General features: G+C 35.3%; 2 protein-coding genes across 5 annotated transcripts; both read left to right on the top strand.

Annotated features, from left to right (window-relative positions):
- Window positions 1-9,004: 9,004 nt before the first annotated feature.
- Window positions 9,005-13,590, top strand: LOC107419658 (E3 ubiquitin-protein ligase RING1). Of its 2 annotated transcripts, none has more exons than XM_016028427.4 (2): window positions 9,005-10,287; window positions 12,628-13,057. In XM_016028427.4, the coding sequence occupies exon 1, from the start codon at window positions 9,159-9,161 to the stop codon at window positions 10,275-10,277; it is 1,119 nt and encodes a 372-aa protein (XP_015883913.2). In that variant the 5' UTR covers window positions 9,005-9,158; the 3' UTR covers window positions 10,278-10,287; window positions 12,628-13,057. The 2 variants fall into 2 exon arrangements, with proteins under 2 accessions (XP_015883913.2, XP_015883912.2); XM_016028426.4 differs by lacking the exon at window positions 12,628-13,057 and adding an exon at window positions 13,169-13,590 and having other exon boundaries at window positions 9,006-10,287.
- A 1,436-nt stretch (window positions 13,591-15,026) lies between these two features.
- Window positions 15,027-23,658, top strand: LOC107419656 (uncharacterized). 3 transcript variants are annotated; one of them, XM_048473508.2, is made up of 10 exons: window positions 15,027-15,277; window positions 15,635-15,747; window positions 15,874-15,919; window positions 16,114-17,333; window positions 18,894-20,259; window positions 20,469-20,748; window positions 21,213-21,320; window positions 21,401-21,679; window positions 21,855-21,998; window positions 23,028-23,658. In XM_048473508.2, the coding sequence occupies exons 4-10, from the start codon at window positions 16,130-16,132 to the stop codon at window positions 23,214-23,216; spliced, it is 3,570 nt and encodes a 1,189-aa protein (XP_048329465.2). In that variant the 5' UTR covers window positions 15,027-15,277; window positions 15,635-15,747; window positions 15,874-15,919; window positions 16,114-16,129; the 3' UTR covers window positions 23,217-23,658. The 3 variants fall into 3 exon arrangements, with proteins under 3 accessions (XP_048329465.2, XP_048329464.2, XP_048329466.2); XM_048473507.2 differs by lacking the exon at window positions 15,635-15,747 and having other exon boundaries at window positions 15,028-15,277; XM_048473509.2 differs by having other exon boundaries at window positions 15,028-15,277; window positions 15,635-15,919; window positions 18,972-20,259.
- Window positions 23,659-23,741: the final 83 nt, after the last annotated feature.

Genomic DNA, 23,741 nt, shown 5'->3' with positions numbered 1-23,741 from the left:
TTCAAATTGAATGTAATGATTGTAATGCCAAAGAATATTAATAATAAAGCTAGTACTTCTTCCGTTTACTTGCTTGAGTCTTCCATTATGTGGTATGGTAGACTAGGTTATGTTAATTATAATTCTTTGTGGAGGTTAATTAACTTGAATCATATTCCCACGTTTGATATTGATACCAAACATAAGTGTGAAACTTGTATAGAAGTAAAATTAACGAGGTTATCAAATCAAACAATTGAAAGAAATAATGAACCATTGGATTTAATATATAGAGATGTATGTGATTTAAAGTTCGCAAAGTATTTATCACTTTTATTGACGATAGCACGAAATATTGCTATGTATACTTGCTAAAGAGCAAGGATGAAGCTATAGAGAAATTTATTTTCTATAAAACGGAAGTTGAGAATCAACTCACCCGAAAAATTAAAGTGATCAGAAGTGATCGTGGTGGAGAGTATATGACTCCATTTGGAGAGTATTGTGCTCAACATGGCATAATACATGAAGTTACTCCACCATATTCACCGCAATCGAATGGTGTGGCTGAACAGAAAAATAAAACATTAAAAGAAATGATGAATGCAATGTTGATAAGTACTGGAGTATCGCAGAACTTGTGGGGGGAATCTGTTTTGTTGGCGAACGATTTTTTAAATAAGGTGCCCCGAAATGACCAAGTAAAGACACCCTATGAATTATGGAAATATAGACAACCTTCCTATAATTACTTAAGAGTGTGGGATTGTTTAGCCAAAGTTGTGGTACCAAATCCAAAGAGAGTGAAGATAGATCCTAAAACTGTTGATTGCATCTTCATAGGATATGCACAAAATAGTAGTGCATATCGGTTTCTCGTGTATAGGTAAAAAATCTTAATATACATAAGAATATGACAATAAAATCGAGAAATGCATCATTTTTCAAACATATTTTTCTGTATAAAGTGGAAGAAGGACCGAGTTTGTCTAAACGAACTTATGATACTATCAGTGAAGATAATCATGATAGTGATCAAGAACAAGAAACTGATGCTGAGACTGAGGTTGAGCTTAGACGTAGCAAGAGACTAAGAACGAAAAAATCCTATGGTCCGGATTTTCTTACGTATATGCTAGAAAGTGAACCTTAAAGCTTCCAAGAGGCTATAAATTCTCCTGAAGGGAATTTATAGAAAGAAGCTGTGAAAAGTGATATAGATTCTATCTTGCAGAATCACACTTGGGAGTTAGTATATCTTCCTTCAGGTTGTAAACCTTTAGCTTGCTAATGGATTTTTAAAAGGAAAATGAAAGTATATGGAGTTATAGACAAATATAAGACAAGGCTTTTAATTAAAAGATACAAGCAACAAGAAGACCTTGGTTATTTTGATACTTATTCTCCGGTGATGGGAATAAATTCCATGAGAATAGTACTGGTGATCTCTGCATTGCGGGATCTTGAGGTACATCAAATGGATGTGAAAATAGCCTTTCTTAATGGAGATCTCGATGAAGAGATCTACATGGAGTAACCCGAGGGTTTTTCGGCTCCAGGATAAGAAAAGAAAGTCTGTAGATTGGTGAAGTCCTTGTATGGACTGAAACAAGCTCTGAAGTAATGGCATCAAAAATTTAATAGTGCCATGCTTAGTGATGGATTTAAAATAAATGAGTATGACAAATGTATCTACATAAAAGATACAAAGAATGGATATGTCATTCTTTGTTTGTATGTAGATGACATATTCATAGTAGGTAGTGACGACAATATGATCCGAACTATGAAAGTAATGTTGAAATCCAAATTTGATATGAAAGATATGACGCTTGCTGATATGATTTTAGGAATGAAAATCACAAGGACTTCGAATGGAATCATTCTTAGTCAAACGCACTATGGGGATAAAATATTGGCTAATTTTAGTAAAGATGATACTAATACAACCAGAACACCTATAGATGTAAGTTTACATTTATCCAAGAATAAAGGAGAGTGTGTATCTCAAGTAGAATACGCAAGTGTGATTGGAAGTCTGATGTACCTAATGAATTGTACAAGACCAGACTTAGCCTACGATATAAGTAGATTTAGTAGATACACGAGTAATCCGAATGATGATCATTGAAAAGTAATCGTGAGAGTATTAAGATACTTATGATATACTCATGAATATGGACTGCACTAAATGAGATATTCAGCTGTATTAGAAGGATATAGTGATGCTAACTGGATATCGAATATCAAGAATTCAAAATCCATTAGTGGCTATGTATTTACATTAGCGGATGAAGTCGTGACATGAAAGTCCTCAAAACAAATAGTAATAGCTCGATCCATGATGGAATCTGAGTTTATCGAATTAGATAAATGCGGTGAAGATGCTGAATGGCTACGCCAATTTTTGGAGGACATTCCGAGGTGGCTTAAGCCTGTGCTAGCAATAAGTATACATTGTGATAGTCAATTTGCGATTGGCAGGGCACAGAATGTTATGTATAATGGAAAGTCTAGACATATACGTCAAAGACACAATTCTATTAGACAACTAATCTCAACTGGAGTTATCTTGATAGACTATGTAAAGTCAAAAGATAACGTTGCGGATCCGCTAACCAAATGGTGAAATAGAGAATTAGTTAAGAAATCATCAAGAGGAATGGGATTAAAGCCCATGTGTAAAGTCGATACCATGGAAACCCAACCTAGTTGACTAAAGATCCCAAGATCTAGGTTCAATGGGACAACGTAATTGTAAAAACTGGAATGGATCACTGTGGGGGTTAATTTTTTGCCCATTCCTATAATGAAACAGTGATAGAAAGAGGTTAAGCATAAAGTATGCTCTTCATGATTCCTATAAGTGTGTGGCTAGTAATCTTTGCATAATGATGTTGATTACATTGGAAAAAGGAATCACCTATGTGAGAGAGAAGAGTGGCTGCTTCAAGGAGAATTGTTAACGGTGCAATTCTTTATAAACTCTCGCAGCACCAGGTAGGTATTCAAGGCCAAAATGAACACAACAGTGAGAATTGAAGTGTACTAGGAAGGAATCTGTGTGAACTATGTTATCATTTACACAAACGATGAAATGGTTCAAAGATATTGCTTCTACCATTAGTCAGTAAAGAAGATGTAGTCTCATAAAGAGAGGTTCAAAGAGTAACATCTACCTATCCTATGCAAGTTCCAACTGCAGAGCATTACCACCGGAGTCTAGCATAGTCCCTAGTAGTCAAACCATTCATGTGGGGGATTGTAACGTTTGCAACGTTATTTTTTATTTTATTTTGAATGGTTTTCCATAATGGACTTTAATGGGCCTTTATGAGCTTTATTTGTGGCCTTTTAACTTTCCAAACGTGGGTTTTGATTATGGATGGATTTTTAGTAAAAAAACAAAGTTTTGAAAAAAGAATTACCTACCGTGAGCATCAATTGGAAAAAGAAAAAGAAAAATAAAAGAATTCCCTACCATGAGCATCAATTGGAAAAAGAAAAAGAAAAATATAGTTTTTTTTGCATATTTTGCATTATGAGTGTGGTAAAGTTCAGGTGCACTGAAAGTTTGAAGGGAAAGCTTCGGAGTGCTGTGTCCGAGAGTTTTCGAATCCATCGTATTTTGGGAGACAATCGTCGAAAAAACATCTGTACCGGTGGAACGGAAATTTTCTTAAGGAAACTGTGGTACCACATAGGTCTCGAACCATTTTTTCAACCGGCGGATTAAAGCTAAGGACATTCAGGTTCTCAATTTTAATTTACATTTGTAGATCCACATGTATATACAGATATAGTATATTCCCATAATATTTTTATTACAGTACACTGATATATAAAGAGGTACTTAGTGGGTTGGAACCTCACACATGCTTAAGGATCTCATTATAAAAAGGTATGGAGGTGAACATTTTCCAAAGTAGGTAGGACATCCTTATTTTTGTAATTTAGAAAATATACATCTTCAAAGATGTAGGGAGTGTACGATGTTGTTGCCACTTGGCCTGCTACCATTTCTGAAGAAGCTTACAATTTCAGGATTTGATGAAGTGGTGAAAGTAAGCAATGAGTTTTATTGTGATGGTTGTTCAGTGCCGACTAGGCCATTTAGATGTTTAGAATCGTTATATATTTATGGTATGAAGGAGTGTGAGGAGTGGTCCTTTTTTAAAGAGGATGGAGAGTATTTTGTTTGGTCAAGTAACTTGGAGCGCATGAGCTGAAAAGGACAGGATGGTGAAAATAAGTACTAAAATTCCAGCATTATTATTTTTAAGTATATTGAATTGATATTTACTGCTCATAATGTTTTCCCGAAGATACAAAGTAGAAACATGAATAGCCTATAAGTTCTAACAGCCAGACTTCCAGTAAGCTTAAAGTAGAAATGTTAAGCAGAATGAGGCAGAGGATTAGTATCTATTTTCTGCAAACTACTTTCCATAAATGTTTATAAATTATTCACCTTCCATTCCACTTGCTTTCAAACTACTATCGTGTTTGCTATGTCACTTGTTAAACTACAAACAATACATGACATTAAATTAAAAGTAAAATAATAAAATAATTAAAAGTAAAATAATAAAATAGTGCAAGAAATAGAAGGTACCCTAAACAAATTGGAGAACTAACAAGAATAGGAAACATCGTGATGCTGAGTATTCATCATATGGCTTCACTGTGGGTGAATATGCAAAGAATGTTAGCTATCTTGGGCTAATCTTCTCCTCTGTCTCTCCCTCCCTCTCTCTATCTCAAGCATCATTCTTTCAACGAAAGACAGTACTTAATTGGCGAATGAATTAGAGATCTGTTAGAGTTTGTGACCCGAATTCTTGTTGACCCGACCCGAAAAGCTCGCGGTGCGACCTATTTGGTGAAACTAAATTTTGGAGAAAATTTTGGGGCTCTGTGGTGGAAGCGGAGGTCTCGGGCTGATAGGCCCGAGACCGTAGCCCACCACTAAGCCCGACGGGGGTGTGGGGGCAGCGCCCCCGCGGTATGGACCTGTTCAATTTTAGGGTTTCTTCTGTACTATATATATATCTGTATTTTTGTTCGGCCGTCATTGGGGTTTTCTAGGGTATCTCGAAATTTGGCTCACCTTGTACAAATCTTTCGATATTGGATTTGCTTCTCCCTGTCTGTGGTTTTTCCCGTCAAGGGTTTCCACGTTAATTGTTGTGTTTGTTCTTCGATTTCTTTGTTTCCGTTGCCATTTGTTTTTCTCCCAATTTCGTAACAAGATCCAATCAAACATCCAAAATATAACACCACTACCCGGTAATAACATTTATGAGAAAAATCCAAAGCAAACATCAAAAGCCAAGCTTTTAACTTCTCCATCTCATCCATCCAAATGAACCATCCAAGAATTAAGCACATTAAACCAATCAATCTGTAACACAGCTAGAACGATGAAATACCATGGAAATATCCAAAATCCCTTCTCAAAACAAGTATGCAAACCAGTCAATCTGCAATGTTACAATGATGAAATTAATCACAAGAACTCAAAAGAGTAAAATTCGACTGACATAGATTAATACTACTCATACAATGAATAGCAAACAATCTTAGAATAAACCAGACAGCTTGGCATCACAACAAATTCTTAAGCAAAAGATCAAGCAGATAACTTATATCATCATACTCATGAAGTTGATGAACATGATTTTCAAATGATGTGGGCATTAGAAATTCCAAGCACACAGCCACGAACATGAGAGCATAGAATAATGTTGTTATATTATAAGTACATAACATAAAGCATATAGTTTAAGTATTTTGTTGGGTCAAGTTACTTGGAGCGCATGAGCTGAAAAGGATAGGATGGTGAAAATAAATACTAAAATTCCAGCAGTACTATTTTTAAGTATATTGGATCGATATTTACTGCTCATAATGTTTCCCTGAAGATACAAAGTTGAAATATGAATAGTGTGTAAGTTCTAACAGCCAGACTTCCAGTAACCTTAAAGAAGAAACATTATGCAGAATTAAGCAGAGGATTAATATAAACTAGTTGGATTAGTTAAAAAAGGAATAGATTTGTACTTGATAAGGTCCCTTGTCTAAAAGCAGTTACATAACAAAATGAAATTGAAAATATGAGTAAAATAATGTAACAGTGCATAAATATGAAAGGAACTTACCCATGCAAAGAGAAAATTTGAGAAGTAAAAGAGAAGTGGACACATGAAGATGCAGCTTAGTGCTTCTCATATGTCCTGCAAGTCGATTTTTATGCTAGGGATGTGGGCAATCTTGGGCCGGTCTTCTTCTGTTTGTCTTTGGCACCTCTGTTTTAGCAAAGGACATAGATATCCAACTCAAAAAGAAAGGCAGTGCCCTTCATTTGGCAAGCACTGCAGCTCATCACAGAATGAAATCTCCAATTGTTCAAGTAAGGAGAGGTGTCGCAAGGCCCTGCCATTGAGGGCTGTAAGGTGTGGAAGCGAGAAGATGGAGAGATTAATGAGAGTGGTGGGCAGCAGCCCATCCTCTGGAAATGAATCCAACACTAGTTCATCTATGCTTTGATTGAAAGAGAAGTGAGTTTTTGTACATCCCAATGCCTGCGGCTTGCCAACAACTTATCACATTCGTAAATTTGAAGTTCTTTTAAATTAGAGGGCACTGGGCATTCTGGAAATGACTCTACTTCTGGACATCTTTCTATATACAATATATGCAGAGATGGAAGAAGGGTTTGCATGTTCTCAGGTAGTGATTTCAACTTGTGGCAACCTGAAATCTCTAACTCCTCCAGGGTTGGGGCATGTAATCCTCTCCAACTTTGTGCAATCTCTTAGATACAACCTTTTCAGAGAAAGGCCGCAGAAGGTTGCTGCAAATATCTGAGGAACTTCAAATTCTCACAATCTTCCAGACTAAAACTTGTAAATATTGTGACGTAGTCTAATGCAATACAATCTATGAACTCACATCTTTGGATATTCAATCCTCCAAAATTTCTTGGATGATAGTACTGCTGCTGCTACTTTCGGACAACTCAAATTTTCTATGTCCATCTATTCCGACTTTTCTATCATAATGGGAAAGCAAAAAAATGCCATTGGGATCTTCTAAGTGCTTGTAGCCATTGAGGTGTTTGTATCAAAATATGCCATTATGTAAAGGGTACAGAATGAATGCTGTTACTTTTTTGGCAGCTCTAGGTACTTGTAGCCATTAAAAGACTGGTGATATGGAGAAATGAATGACACATTCTGAAATTATGGTTTCTAAGTATGGCTTTTTTGCCTAAGGTTGAACATTATGGATATCTAATTCATCCTTTTCCGTTGAGCAGGACTTTTGAGGAAGCCTATGAACTTATGGAAAGCTTGCGACGAAAGGCAATGCAGTTATGCAACTGCATAATTGCATTGCTTGCAGCTTGCAGGGTGTATGGATATGTTGCAATAATGCAGTAATTTGTAAAGAGAGCTTGAGTTCAACACCAATTCAATTCTTCTATTAAGTACCTATGTCATTGCCTTAAGGTTGTTTTAGATCATACAAGAAAGCAGGAAATGGAAGAAAAAGAAGAAGAAGAAAAATAATAATTCTAAAGGAAGCTGGATGTAGCACAATTGAGATGGATTATACTTTTTTAAAAGCAAAAAATAAACTAAGAAATAGAAGTATACAAAAGGTTTACGTTTCTCAATCAGAAAGGATTTTCTTAGGAACCTCTAAGCCTGGCTTGGAATCAAGCTATGAAAACCAAGTGTACAATGGATTTCATTAAATTTATATCTAAGGAAAACTAGTAATAGTATTAGTCTAACCTCCATTTAATATATCATAAAAGTATTTTAAAATGCTTTGAGTTTGGGATTGGGAAGCTTTACATTTAAAAAAAAACAAATATATACATTAAGAAGCTGGTCATTCAAAATAATGCCGTACTATGTTTTCCTTCTTTTTTTTTGAGTTTTTTTATTTTCTTTTCCCCGAGTCATCTTTCAAACCCATCTATTTGGACCACATTGAATACATTAATTATTCTTTCTTCAAAGAGATACCATTTCTTTTTTTAACATTAAGGTAAGAAGTGATGCCGTTTCTTTTTTTAAAATTAAGGTAAGATCATTTGACTATCTATAAAAATGTCTTACCAAATGTCTTAAAATATTACCCTAATTCTGAAAAATTGATAAATTGGTGCTTTTAAAAAATATCCGAGAAATTGGTGAATATTCAATAAAGTATTATCCCATGAAAAAAATTAACCCAGACCGTCTTTTTTTCAACTTTAGTCGTGTATTTGAATAAGATTTTTTTTTTTTTTTACTTAAAACTGTAATCTCTTAATTTCGAAAAATATATAGTTATATATCTATATATATATATATATATGCTAACATCTTTAATGTTTTACAAATTTTATAGATTTACCTTCTTAAAAATTTACAAAGATAACTATGCAAATTTCAATCTTCAATGCAATCTCAATTTTTTTGGTACACTCTTTTCCTTTCTTTTTCATTTTTTTTTTCCAATTTCCAAATGTTTTTATTTTGTCACACCTTAAATGTGAAAAATTTCCCCCAAAAAAAAATCATAAATGCAATTTGTAAGAAATAAAAATTAAAAAGAGATATTTATCTAACTCTCAAAAACAAGTATAAATAACTGCAAAAGTTGCAAAATAAAAGGAATCTTAATTGTACTTTTCTAAAAATAAAAATTAAAAAAAAGAAAAAAAGAAAAATTAATGAGGGAAAGGTAAAAAAATAAATAAATATAAAAATTATGAGATTTTTTTTTTTGTCTTTTTTGTTTTATTTATGATTAAGAGAATTGACTATTGAGTCCTCGTCTTAGTCACAACCCTCACGTCTTAATTCAATTCTCTCTCTCTCTCTCTCTCTCTCTCTCTCTCTCTCCTAACATTGGCCGCTACCTTCGCCTAATCACTTCAACGCCATTGGTTCAAATTTTCTCATTATTTTATTTTTTTTATTAATTTTATTTTAGAATTCAATTCTCTCTCTCTCTCTCTCTCTCTCTCTCTCTCTAAAATCTCATCCTACTCTCTTTCTGGTCTTCGTTGTTTCATTTCCATTTAAATCGCAAAAATTTTCTCTCCTTTCTAATTTTTTTTTTTTTTTTTCCTCCAAATCCTCCCAAAATTTTCGTCTGGTCTATCAGAAAAAAACGACATGTCGTCCTCTGGCGGCAGCTTAGGGGGTGCAGGAGTAGCCGGTACGGCCGGCGCAGGAGCGCCTCAGCTGTACTTTTGCCACGTGTGTGATCGCACCGTCACTCTAACCCCTTCACCTACCTCTGATCTCCTTTGTCCAGTCTGCAATGGTGGTTTCGTCGAAGAGCTCGGAACCCCTCCAAACCCTAACCCTAATACCTTCCTCCCCTTCTCTCATGAATCCCCTTCGTTGGGCGCCGCCGGATTCCCGTTCCTCTTCTCGACAGCTGCTTCCTCAGGGCCCACCAGTGGTCCCGCCACCGTCGTTGATGATCTCTCGGCCCTTTTCGGCGCCGGACCGACTCGAAACCAACATTTGACGTTCCAGGACCCTGACGCGTTCAACCCCTTTTTGTTCCTTCAGAACTATTTGCAAACCCTAAGGGCTAATGGTGCGAACGTTCAGTTCGTGATCGATAGCGGCGGCTCTGGTGACCCTGCTGGGTTCCGTGTGCCTTCGAATCTTAATCTGGGTGATTACTTTTTCGGTCCGGGGCTCGAGCAATTGATTCAGCAGCTGGCTGAGAATGATCCCAATAGGTATGGTACTCCGCCGGCGTCGAAATCTGCAATTCAGGGGCTTCCGGTGGTGAAGATTTCCGAGGAGCTTTTGGCTTCGGATTCTTCGCAGTGTGCGGTTTGCAAGGACACGTTCGAGCTTGGCGAAGAGGCTAAACAGATGCCTTGTAAGCACATTTACCATTCGGATTGTATTGTTCCATGGTTGGAGTTGCACAATTCTTGCCCTGTGTGTCGGTATGAGCTGCCAACTGATGATCCTGATTACGAGCAGAGGACTCGTGAGGGCTCTGGGGTTGGAAATCAAAGTCGAACTGGTGGTGGGTTCAATGCTTCTTCTGGTGGCAATGATGGTGGAACTGGAACTGGGGCAGCTTCTGGAGAAAATCCTCCCACACCACGGAGTTTTCGGGTCTCCTTGCCGCGGTTGTTTAGGGTATTTGGTTCACCTGCTGAGACTAGCAACAGTGGAAGTGGCAACAATGATGGAGCAACAAACACGGGAAATAGGGGAAATCCAAACAGTGGACCAGAGCCTAGACAAGAAGATCTTGATTAAAGAACCATTGGTATTGCAATTGTAACCATAGAAAATTTGCTTTATTTATTCTTCATAAGATTTTATTCTATCTCATTTGATTAGCTTGAATAATATTTATATGTTTCTTAATGTCACTTTGTGATATTAAATGCCGTCTATCATAATTCCTAGAATTGTATACAACCATTTTTTTTTTATAACGTTCATCCTTGCATCAATAAAATTTTCAGTTATATAAGAAATGCCTGTCTAATGTCATGCTAGATTATGAACCAAAAGCAATAGAGAATTTGACTTTGGTGCAATTTTAGAGTGCACTAGCAGCTAACATTTTGTAGACATTGTTTTGTTCAGTTTGGTAAAAAGACATATGGTGGCCTTCTTAGTTTTTTTTTTTTCCCCCTTTTTTAATAGTTCTTTGGAAGTTAATGAATTACTTGCAACAAGTTGGAACCTTTCAAGAATGAATAAGAAACAAAAGAAAGAAAAAAAGAAAGGAAAGCACATTTGAGTTCTTAGCAGCATTTAGAAGTAATTAGATGATTGAATTGTTTTAAATTAACTCTTAAAGTCCCGTGGAATTGTCTCTTTTTGCTTTTTGCGTTTTTCTTTTTATTGGGCCTAAACCATTAATAGTTGTGCTTAGTAGTTAAAAGATGGTCTATGCTTGAGTCCTAGAAGAAGTTCCCTCCTCTTCGCTGCCTTGTTTAGTATGTTGCTAAATAAGTGAATTTTTTTCTTTATCTTGTATTCTGGTTTTATTTTTGGATAACACAAAAACTTTGGCTGAAAACAAAAGTGGGTACAGAAGGAACTCAACTAGAGCTTAGATTGATAGATACGCCCTGTAGTGTGTTCCCAATCACTTTACAGATTATATAGATGAAAAGACCATTCTTCTGTTAAAACCCAAGAACAAGGAAAAAAAGGAAGAATCTCCTTTTACCCAAACGGAGAGAAAATTTAGGAATTCATGCTTCAAAGTCTGAATGGACACCTAAATGGCCCTCAGAGATAATAAACCATATATGGTTCAATCAATGAACTCTTGATGATGATAAAAGTGGTGGCAGAACATCTCCAGTCACCATAAAATGGAGAAAATTAACTAACTCTCCATCTTCCTCGCATGCATAAGATAAGTTAATAGTGAAAATGTGCCATATTTGTGTCAGGTAAAGCCTTAATTCTGAGGCTCAAACTAAAAGAGTGTTTGTTTTAATAAATTAAATGGCTTTGCAAGTGAAGGACACCTCAAACGAGTTCTATAAGTTCCTACAATTGTTTACAACTCCATGTGCTTCTCTTACAGAACATGAAATACAGGTTTTTTGAGTCGGCCTTATTGTTTGTTTGTAGAGTAGCTTTGACAAGATAATCAAACATTTCAATTCTCAATCATGGAGATCTAAACTGTATATCTCAAGGAAACCCCATTCAGCATGTGAAAGAGTAAATGACTATAGTGTTTCTCTGTGAAGTTTTTCTGTAAAAATCTAAAAAGCTTCGATGAGAAGATTATTCCAATATAAAAGCTCTGAAAATAGCACTAACTCCCTTTTCTTTCCCTCCTGGAATTTTGCATTATTTGAGAAAGGATCTCAGCCTTTTTAAATATCTTTCTAAGCTCGAAGCCAAAAGAGCCACTTATTTCTCTAGTCAATAGTATCATCACCTTCTGTCTCACTCAAACTTCCTTTCATGCATCCCTTTCTGGAATTCCAAACAAACCTTTGCATCCATTTGCCTGTCAGAGCTTGGTTGAAATCCCCAACACCTTATCTGCTAGACCTTCCTTTGCAATTGGTCTATACCCAAGCCTTGTGACTTTGTGGTTGATGTTGCTTTTTCTCTTTTCCCCGCTACACATACATTTTTATGTCCCTGTTTATGTTGTGCGTATGATTATGCTTTTCCTTGAATGTATATTGTGCCTTAGCAGGAGGTATGATAACTAGCTTTGTGAATTGAAATAACTCTGCATACTGTCATAGAAGTTACTCCAAATTAAATATGGAATGGGTGAATATGTTGTTAATATTATTATTTTACTGTGAGACATTAAGATTTTGTTGTCTGTCAAAACTGTACCCAATAACCTTCCCTTATTGCTTTCTTTCCGTGCATGGAAGCCTTGCAAAAACAAGAGAAGGTGAACTTTTAAATACTCGCTTCAGCTTGCAGTCTGATTATCTGTGCTTTAGATTGTTGTTGGTTATACACTTAGATTCTTATATCTTGATCTTGTAAAATTAGATTCTTGTATCTTGATCTTTTGAATTCTTCACTTGACAAATTTAATAACTGTCATCTATTTCTTCTTTTCAACTGGGGCAAATTCATGAATCACACAAGTATACTTTTGCAGATGTTCATGCCCTCACTAAGTGACAAAACTTGATGGGTTAAGTCTATAAGCAGGAAGAACGTTCAGTGCACCCCTTTACTCATTTGTTGTGCTTTAATATTCATTCTCCCTTTTTCCATGCCTGTTTAAGCATTCCTTTCATAAATTCTAGTACAACAATGTTGTTAAAACACAGCTATTTTGTGATTGATCTAGGCCCTCCATCTAAAAGTTTGTGGCTTTAGTCAAATGTTTTAAATTTTTGTTGGGTTTAAAATATATTCCTTGCACCACCTTAGTGCCAATGCCAGTTGGTGGGAAGGTTGAAATTGTTGCTGGAAGGTTTACAACTTCCATTGATGCATATCCATTTTACTTTCTTTCACTATGGAACAAATTCTCGTTGGCCTATTATTTTTATTGGATTCTTTGTTCTTTAAATTTATGATCATTGTGCTTCTCCACTCACATTTCCAGCTAGATTAATATCTTTTTGTTGAAATAAATTTCCTGTACAACCCGATTTGGCATATGTAATTGACATGTTGTCTTCCTTTGACAGAAACATGGAGAGTTCTCGCAAGAGGACCTAGATTTAATTTTCTTGGTTTGTGCATCAGAAAACACAAAGTGTGTGAATTCTACTAGGAGAACAAAGAAAATGCTGAAATTAGATTTTGGCAGTTCCTAGGTGGAGGCTTGTTGTCTATACTCCAGTAAAAGATTTGTCTTCTAATTTCTCTTCAGAGTGCCATTGAACACCCTTTCAGGATGCTTTATTTGCCCCAAAAAAAAAAAAAAAAAAATTTCTATCTTCTACTCTCTCATGTTTCGACTCTTTGTAGATATAACAGAGGATCATGTCAATTTTTTTTTTCCTTTTACATATCCATATACTGTTGCTGTAAGAATTCTTAGCTTCAGTGACTTTTGACTCATTTCCAATGTCATTCCAACGGACACCGTGGAAACTTATTTGTGGTATGCGTTTTATTTACATTTTTATTCTAAAATATCGTATTTCTATAATATGGTACTGTAATAGATTTGTTAATCTTTTTATTTGAAGTTTTGTTATAATTGGGCTTTTTATGGTGAATTATTTTAATTGGTCACCGCAAATATAAAGGTAACAGTATCAAATTTTGGTGTAACACTTCTATTCTAAGTTCTATATGGGGACCATATTTAACCTAAAATTATAAATTGTCTTGATCCCGTGCGAACGTTCTCTCTTTTTTTTTTTTTTTTTTTTTTTTTTGAAATGTTAGAAATTAGAAACAAATTAATGAAGTGTTTGGTGGATGTTCTAATGGAGCTGTTACTCTGTTTTATTTTGCCCCTTGGATTTTTTGAGCAATTTTACCTTGGAATTATAACACAATATATGTTGAAATTATTTTAAGAAAACAAAATTGAAAAGTAAAATGAAAAGGAATACGGGGAAAAATTACTGTAATGGCCCTAAAGGGGATATTGATTTGCTTTAATGTCATAGTTTAAAGATGAAATTATTTAAAAGGAAGCCTAAGAGACAGACTAAAATACAAGTAAAAAAATCCAAAAGATTTAAAAATTGAAAAAGAAAAATGGCGGTAATAATAATGTGGAGCAACTGTAGCAATTTTGTCATTTTTATAAAATTGATATGCAATAACAATTTATTTGAAGCTCTTCGGTCTCCAAAATTTAAATAGAAAAAGACATGAAGTTGTTGAATATCACTTGTATTGTAAGTTTTCTTCATCAAAATTTAAATAAATAGAAAATGATGCGAATATTTGTTATATGTGCTTTATATTTTTGTTTGATTTGCAAAGTATTTGCAGTCTATAATTTAGTTAACAACTAAAATATTAATTATAAAAAAAACAACAGTGTTATATATATTAAAATGTTAAATAAATTAATTTATAAATGATATATATTAAAAAATTATTAATTTATACATTTAGAAAACTACATCATTTGTCAAATTATCTATATCATTCGATAAAGATTATTGCACAAAAATTTTAATTTTTCAAGAGATAAAATAGTACTTAAATTTAAATTTAAGGATTTTGTGTACGTTGTTGTGTCTTTGAATTTTTAGCATTTTTGTCCTCAAATTATTTATTGTATTTTCTGTCACTTTTGATTTGAGTTAGAAATATTTAGTGGTAAGAAAAACTAAACGTCATTATTCATGAGAATCATGCATATGAAAAAATAATAATAATAAATAAGTGACAAAAAACTATTTTTGTAATTTACATAAAGTTGGGGTTTTAAATATAGAAATACAATAATAAAAGGACTAAAAGGCAACAAGAAAGAAAATTGAAAGGGTATTAAAGCAAAAAAAAAAAAAATCTTAAAATTCAATAAATCAATTCCATCTTCATGGTATTTCCAACAAAGTAAAAAATAGGGAAATGTAGATTGAAAACTAAAAGAAGAGAAAGAAAGGGAGGGAGAGAGGGAAATAGGGCAGTAATATATAAAAGAAAAAAAGATTGAAAATATATTTTATATAATCCAAAAGCATATACGAACCCCTGAACCCCCACCCTGGTCCACCAGCTTCGTTCATGAGACCGCGACCCTAAAGCCTACACACAGAACTCTCATACACACAACCCAGCAAACCCACCACTCTCAAAACACCCTACAAGAACAAAAATAAAAGGTCTTTCTCTTTCTTTTTCCCACTTCCTCTTCTTTTTATTTATTTATTAATTTTTTTTGTGTTTTGGTTTATTATCGTTCTTTTTCATCATTTTTTTTTTATTGTATTTGAAAAACCCATGTTTTTGCTTTAGTTTATGACCCACGAATTAATTTTAAAAAAAAAAAATACTGATTTTTGAACGAAAAATTTTGGATCTTGATTTTGTTCGGCATTGAAAGGAAGTGACTTTTGATTCTTGAGGGCATGGAAGCTTGGTTTTTTTGAAATCACACTTCCGGAACCCTTGAATCCATTGGGATTCGGGAGGGTTTTCTGATTTTTTTTTTTTTTTTTTTTTGACGTGGTTTCTTTCAGTTTGTGCGTTTGGGATTTTTATAATCTGGATTTTGATGCTGGATCGGCGTTGAGGATATCACATTTTTCGGGCGAGAGCTTGGCCGGCATCTTTTTGTGAGGGATTTTGTAATGTGGGTTTGGAAGTTTTTGGGGGAAAAAAGTTAACGATTTTTGCTGCTTGGTTGCTCAGAAAAGCTTAGGAAAATTGTAAGAGAATTATTTTAGGTTTCTGAATCATAAATTTTCCCATTGTTCAGGGAAGTAGAAGACAGAATGTGGCAACTCGGTTGAGCCTAATACCAGGTATGATTTTCGTATAATACTTTCAAAATTTACTTTTTTTTTTTTTTTTTCCTTCTCTCTAGTTGTTCTTCCTGGTCGACATTCTTTACGTAACGAAGCAATAAATGGCAGTTTGTATTTTTGTCTAGGATGTTTCATTGGTGATTTTCTTAGGTGTGGTGATTGCTTCTTTGTAAAATTGACTTTGGTTGCAGGTTTTAGTGATTGAAAATGGCGGAGGCAAACTCAGTTGATGTGATTCTGGACTTTCTGAGGCGTAACCGGTTCACCAGAGCTGAGGCGGCCTTGCGCAGTGAGATTAACAATCGCCCTGATTTGAATGGTTTCCTTCAGAAGCTTACACTTGAAGAGAAGGATTCAGGTATTCTGAAGGAAGGAGAAAATGGGGACAAGCCCATTGTCGATAATCAAGGATTGGGTTCTTGTAATAGTGATGAAGTTTCTAAGGAACTTATAGTGAAGGAGATACAGTGTGGAACTGGTAGAAACGGGTCTGAGAGTAAATGGAAGAATGCTGCTTCTACTGGGGAGCGGAATAAACCTGATGAAGCCCCTAGGACAAGTGACAAGCCCTTTACTTTCTCTAAAGGACCAGAGGACACTGTGCTCGATTTGTACTCATGGAAGTTCAATCCTAGCAATGGTAGTGCTAATCCATATCAAGGTGATGGTGCTAGTGGGACCACAGATCGTTCGGAGCATGAAATTTCTGAGAAAACAAAACACAGGGCAGGTGACATTTCTGCTGATACTGGTAAAGCCACTGTGAAAGCTGGAGAAGATATTAGTTTTTCTGGTGAAAAGAAAACTTCATGGCTTGGAAGTACTAGTAAAGCCAATCTAGAATCCAAATATGAGAAAACCCAGACAAGTGAACCTAAAGAACTTGATCAGCAATTTAAGACTAGTGGTTCATATTTCAAAGAGAATTTCACTGATAATCTATGGTCAAGGAGTGAGGAGTCTGCAAATTCATCTTCAGAATTGTGGAAAGATTGCTCTGTCAAAACTGTTTTTCCTTCCTCCAAGGTTCAGGTGTCAACTAGTTATGATAGTGTTTCAGGTACCGACAAGAAAGAAGGAAAGAGAAACACAGAGGTAACTGATATCAGGGCTGCAATAAAAGAGCAGGTGGATGAGGTGGGAAGAGCTTTGTACTTCAACAAATCACAAGGAATTTCTGAGCAGAAGACCATTAACAGCTTAGTTTTTCCTCTTGTGTCTGAGAATCAGAAGGAAGAGTTCCCTAGGCTGCCACCTGTTAAACTTAAGTCAGAAGACAAGCCGCTAAACATCAAGTGGGAGGAAAAGTTTGAGCGAGATGGACCTGTCACAAAACTGAGTGGTGTTGATAGTACCCTCTTTATAGGGACCTATCTGGATGTACCTGTTGGACAAGAAATCAACCCTGGAGGTTAGTTCATATGATGGACTTGATATAGTGTCTTTTTCTCACACATCCTCCGTTTTTACACTAATATCAGTGCAGTAGATGGTTAATTTTTTCTTGGGTTCCAGCTTTCCAGACCATCTTTTCATTGCATACACATATTCTGAGACTATCTTTTCATCTTTTCATTTCTATGTAAGCAGTTAATCTGCTGATTTCTCTATTTATTTTGTGCTTCTATTGTGATATCTGCTTGGCCCCCTTGTGCTACTGTGTAGGTCGTTGATCGCAGCTCCACTTTCTGAACAAAAAATTTTTACATGCATAAGAAAAGTTCCAAAAATGGCATTTTTCATCTAAACATAGGTTGAAATGAAGCCTTTTGTGACAAGACTCCTGTACTCTATCACCTAATCTAACTATATCACTCAAGCCAATTCCAGAAATTCTCATCTCATTGCAATTGCCACTACCTTCCAAGAACTGTCACTTAGGAGACAATTATGGCAGCCACCACCAATACTAATACCAGCACCAGCATCCTAATCATTGATTTTTTGCTAATAGAAACTGGCATCATTTATCTATTAGTTGCCTCTTTTAATTCCTTGTTGATGTCTAGTAAATTTGAATTGGTGAATAGGCTTTATTTAAAGATTAGCAGATATTACCAGGTAATTTTCTAATGTTTTGAGGCGTTATTATGCTTTTGAAATATTTGCATTTCTCTTGCTGAGCAAGCTAATATCAAATGGACCTAAGAGCATCCCCAAGGGACACTTTATTCTTTATAAATTCTTATTTTGAAGAGTCAATCTCTAAAAATAAGCTCCATCCCATTTTGTATTTTGACTTTTTAAAATAAAGAGTGGGTTTTGGAGAGCCAGACACACTCTTTATATATAATATTATTTAATACTTATCAAATTCCAAAGCCATTATATTATATTAGTATATTTTAATTACTATTTATTGTTAAAAAGCAAAAAACAAAAAGGAAGGAAATATACATAACAATAAATATTCATTGATAAAATAAAAATAAAGTGTGATATAAAGAGCATTGTTGGAGAAGTTTTAAAAGTTTTACTCTTTATTTTTAAAGATGCTCTTTATTATATGAAAGATGTTTTTTATTCTTAAAGAGTCCCTTGGGGATGCTCTAACAACTTGCTGGTAGGTTATAAGTTATAACACATTTTGATTGCCACTTCATTGCCATTTCACAACTAACTTCCTCATCTTCTGTTTTTTTCTTTCAGCCATTGAAGATGCTAATGCATATCTGTTAAGATACACGGTCCTGGTCTCTAACATTGTTGTAATTACTTATTGATACTTTTTTCTATTAACTTGTAATCTCACAACAATAGAAGTGTCCTTGGTTTACCTATTTGAGTTGTATGAAATTTATATTGAATAGGCTTCAACACTCACTTTTGAAGTACTTTATGCTCAAACTCAATTATCAATTGTCTGGTTTATTATATATTTTATATGATTATAGAGTTCCAAATGTCTCCTGTGGATGGTTATCTGTGTCAATTTTAAGGATTAAGCTGCTATTTTGAAATAATGGTTCAGGTGGAAAAAGGACTGCTGGAAGCAGTTGGCTTTCTGTAAGTCAGGGAATTGCTGAAGATACATCTGATCTGGTTTCAGGTTTTGCTACTGTTGGCGATGGATTGAGTGAATCTGTTGACTACCCGAATGATTACTGGGACTCTGATGAGTATGATGATGATGATGACGTGGGATATATGAGACAACCTATTGAGGATGAGGCCTGGTTTCTGGCTCATGAAATTGATTACCCCAGTGACAATGAAAAAGGAACTGGGCATGCAAGTGTTCCAGATCCGCAGGAAAGAGGTCCAACCAAAGATGAGGATGATGATCAATCTTTTGCTGAGGAGGATTCTTACTTTTCTGGTGAGCAGTACTTTCAAGCAAAAAATGTTGAACCAGTTACTGCTTCTGATGATCCTATAGGACTCTCAGTGACGGAACTATATGGAAGAACTGATGACAATGATTTAATAGCTCAATATGATGGGCATTTGATGGACGAAGAAGAATTAAATTTGATGCGTGCAGAACCTGTTTGGCAAGGCTTTGTCACTCAGACAAATGAACTCATAATGTTAGGGGGTGGAAAAGCTCTAAACGACCCTGGAAGGCCACATATAGATGATATTTGTGTGGATGATGATCAGCATGGTTCAGTAAGATCTATTGGTGTAGGAATTAACAGTGATGCTGCAGACATTGGCAGTGAAGTACGTGAAAGTTTGGTTGGAGGCAGCAGTGAAGGGGACTTAGAATACTTTCGAGACCATGATGTTGGAATTGGTGGGTCCAGACAATATCATCATGATTCAGACAAGAAACATATCGATATGCCTAACAAGGATAGAAAGAAAACTAGTAAACTAGAGTCAAACAAATATGTAGTTGGAAATAACTTGGGTGCATCTACGCAGATGAAAAGTGCAGATGGAGGATTTTCATTTCCTCCACCATTGAGAGATGGACAGTCAGTTCATGCTAGCTCTAGTAAATCTTTGTGGATAACCAACAGCAATGCTGTTGCTAGTGATGATGCTGAAGGCTGCTTAAATGCTGTAATGGGGCCTGATGACATGCTTGCTTCATGGAGACGGAAAAGCAATGATTCTTCACCTGTCAAGAGTTCTAAGGATGAAAGTAATGCAAATGTAATTAGGTCTGCTACTTCTTCTCCCTCAACTCTCTCAAATTATGCTTATGCTGAAAGAGAGCGTGCTGGACAAGAAGAGGATGAAAAAGCTGGTCTTGCAAGGGAAGAAGATACGGGGGCATCACTTGAGGACGAAGAGGCAGCTGCTGTCCAAGAGCAAGTAAGGCAAATCAAGGCCCAAGAAGAGGAATTTGAGACATTCAACCTTAAGATTGTTCATAGAAAGAACAGGCATGTCTTCAACCATGTATTCATTTGAAACATGTTTGAGTAATACAAACTTTAGTTTTATGTGCAAATGGTTATTTATGCAACACATCTGCTTACATTATGGTCTTTCAAGCCTATTAATTCTTTGTTGAATACTTTGTGATTCTGCCAAAGCAAGTTGTATAGTTTCCTATGATGACCATCTGAATTCTTTGTTTTCTGTTGCTCAGAACTGGATTTGAGGAGGATAAGAATTTTCATGTCGTCTTAAATTCGGTGATAGCTGGTCGATATCATGTTACTGAGTATCTTGGATCAGCTGCATTCAGTAAAGCTATACAAGCACATGACCTGCATACTGGCATGGATGTTTGTGTAAAGATCATAAAGAACAACAAGGATTTTTTTGATCAAAGCCTTGATGAGATTAAGCTTCTCAAGTATGTCAATAAGCACGATCCTGCTGACAAGTACCACATTCTTCGCTTGTATGATTACTTCTACTATCGAGTAAGTGAATGCTTCTCGACTTTCCTATTAAATAAAAAGTGAGTGCTAATTGACTTGTAACTTCTGGTATTGTTTTACATTTGCCTCTTGTAACTGATGATAATTGTTTGGGATGTGGTAATATACAAAGTATTCCATGTTTGTTCTAGAATAAGGACATTGCACTATGGTGTTTTGGTAACAATTGTCTGACTAGAATCAAATTTGACTTTTGAAAATGGCCAAAACACAGTTTTAGTCTTAAAGTTGAATTTGAAGAGTTTAGAAAATAAATAAAGGTTTTTAAACATAAAACCAAACAGAGCCTAAAACTTTTTCAGGATTGCCACCATCAGTGTCTTCCGTGCTCTATGTAAAATGTTATGAGTAGTTTTCTCTATGTAAAGCTCAATATGTAAGTTCTCATTCTTTAACCTGTCTTATGTTCTATTGAAGTTATCTTATAACTAATGCACATTTTGCAGGAACATTTGCTAATAGTATGTGAACTTCTTAAGGCAAACTTATATGAGTTTCATAAATTTAATAGAGAATCAGGAGGGGAAGTGTACTTCACAATGCCAAGATTGCAGGTTTGTTGAGTCCCTTTCTTCTTGAGAGAGTTTACAAGTTTGGTTTCTGATGTCTAAATTCTTTAGAATTATTTGTGCAGTCAATTACCATTCAGTGTTTGGAGGCTCTCCAATTTCTGCATGGACTTGGCCTAATACATTGTGATTTGAAGCCTGAGAACATACTGGTGAAAAGCTACAGCAGATGTGAGGTGAAGGTCATTGATCTTGGGAGTAGTTGTTTTGAAACAGATCACCTCTGTTCCTATGTCCAGTCCAGGTCCTATCGAGCCCCAGAGGTTATCTTAGGACTTCCATATGATAAAAAGATAGATGTATGGTCACTTGGCTGCATTTTGTCAGAACTATGCACTGGCAATGTAAGTCTCATCTGAATATTAAATGAATAAATCTTCTTTTCGAGGTTTTGAATAGTCTTAATTGATAATGTCCACCATTACCATGTTTTGGATTTTATAGACAATTATCAATATGCATTTTAAGCATTCATAATCCCAGTTCTTGATGGCTGACTATGAACTTGGTTTGTTATAGGTGCTATTCCAAAATGATTCTCCTGCAACATTACTTGCAAGGGTGATAGGAATCATAGGCCCCATTGAACAAGGCATGCTAGCCAAAGGACGGGATACTTATAAATATTTTACCAAAAATCATATGCTTTATGAACGGAATCAGGTAACAGTTAATAGTGTTGAGTTATTTTATTTCTTGAACAAGTTAGCATTCACTAGTTTCTGGTTTGGATAGGATAACGAACAGCATTACCAAAGCCTGAATGGCAGTCAAGATTTATGGCAGTAAGGAGTCTGTTTTGAATGTTAAAAGGGCAAAACTTAAAACTGAAAAGCCTACTTACATGCTTATATTCTTTTGATAAATTTGTTCATAAGTAAGACCTCTACATTATGATTGGCAATAAATCATCTTTAAATTTCTGTTCAAAGTTGATGCTTTATTACAGTGTTCTGTCCTTTTTCCTTACCTTGAACTTGTGTCGGACGGATATCTGAAACATCTTATGTGTACTCGCTGCCTACTTCCATGGATATTGGTGTTTATGATTATCCTGTAATTTGTTTTCTCTTTAAGCATCCAAATAAATTTTGCTTAAATTCATTCTAGAAGATTTCTGTTTCTAGGCTCTACTTTATCTCTGTTCTTTTGACCTTTCATTACTGGATTTAAATGCCTTGAAGGCAAAGGCAATTTCTGGATATTCTACATGTATGAGGATATTTTGGTAGGTATTTCATGTCATTGTTGTACTTTTGAAGGGAATTTAGAAAATTTACAAGTAATGAAATTTTCTTTGAGTTACTTTGGAAGGAACCGGTGGTTTTGTGTTACAATTGGATGCTTCTCTTTGCCAAGTTTCATTTATATGCAGGAAGTTTGACCGATTCTTTACCAAAGTAAATAGGAAAAAGGAAAAAAAAAAAAAATGGGAAAAGGGAAAGACGATTACTAACAAAATTTTTTACCATCATAAGGGCTCTTCTGAGTCATATACCTGGCAGCCATTAAGCGTTGCATGTGCATTTTTGGTTCTATGATGTATGTTTATCATTTCTATCCCCATCAATTAAACTCATAAGTTTTGTTTCTGTTGTTTCTTTAGAATTTATCCTTTTACATATTAGCTTGGAAGGTGTTTATGTATGGTACTTGGTATGAAAAGTGGTGCTGTTTCCCTGTATTCTTCAGGAGACCAGCCGGCTGGAATACTTGATACCAAAGAAGACATCGTTGAGGCACCGACTTCCAATGGGTGACCAAGGCTTCATTGACTTTGTTGCTCATCTTCTAGAGGTAAATCCGAAGAAGCGTCCATCTGCAGCTGAGGCCCTGAAGCACCCTTGGCTGTCGTACCCTTATGAACCCATATCCTCATGAAAAGTTATTTCCTGAAGATTCTCTTGATGGGAGAGATACATGGCAGGTGCCCTTTTGTTTTGGTTTGGGTGTCTTATTAAGAGGGAAGGAGCCACCATTTGATTCCCGACAAGAAACCGGGCTATCTTTTTTTCTTTTAAAAAAAATGATCTTTGAAGTGAGTTTGCCCCATCAAATTCCTGCAGCAATGCAGGGAAAGGTGTGTTTGGATTTGTGGTGATACCTTTCTTTTCCTTCCCCTTTGCCAAGTTGTATTCCAGATTAACATAATCAAGAATGTAATTTTGCACGTGGTGTATTGCTAATACTAGGGTCTTCTTTTCTTTGTTTTCGTTTGATTTAGTATTGGAGGGGGAAATCTTAAAAATCTTTGTTGTACATGATTTGTGATGATTCTTTTAGGTTCTTTAGTAATTATGTAGTGAAATATCTAATTATCCAATTGTGGCTGGTCTCCTGTCGATCTGTGCCGCTCAATTTTATTTCCAGGGACCATCATCAATTTTTTTTCTTTTTTTGATTTTT

Source organism: Ziziphus jujuba, chromosome 2 (assembly GCF_031755915.1).
Source record: "Ziziphus jujuba cultivar Dongzao chromosome 2, ASM3175591v1".
NCBI classification, from domain to species: Eukaryota; Viridiplantae; Streptophyta; class Magnoliopsida; order Rosales; family Rhamnaceae; genus Ziziphus; species Ziziphus jujuba.
This window is presented reverse-complemented; position numbering and strand designations above follow the sequence as displayed.

Bases quoted from the DNA above. Each gene is read 5' to 3' on its own strand.
- LOC107419658 (XM_016028426.4), top strand. From the start codon at position 9,159: ATGTCGTCCTCTGGCGGCAGCTTAGGGGGTGCAGGAGTAGCCGGTACG.
- LOC107419656 (XM_048473508.2), top strand. From the start codon at position 16,130: ATGGCGGAGGCAAACTCAGTTGATGTGATTCTGGACTTTCTGAGGCGT. The intron at 17,334-18,893 runs GTTAGTTCATAT...ATAATGGTTCAG, and splicing joins ACAAGAAATCAACCCTGGAG to GTGGAAAAAGGACTGCTGGA. The intron at 21,680-21,854 runs GTAAGTCTCATC...GGTTTGTTATAG, and splicing joins CAGAACTATGCACTGGCAAT to GTGCTATTCCAAAATGATTC.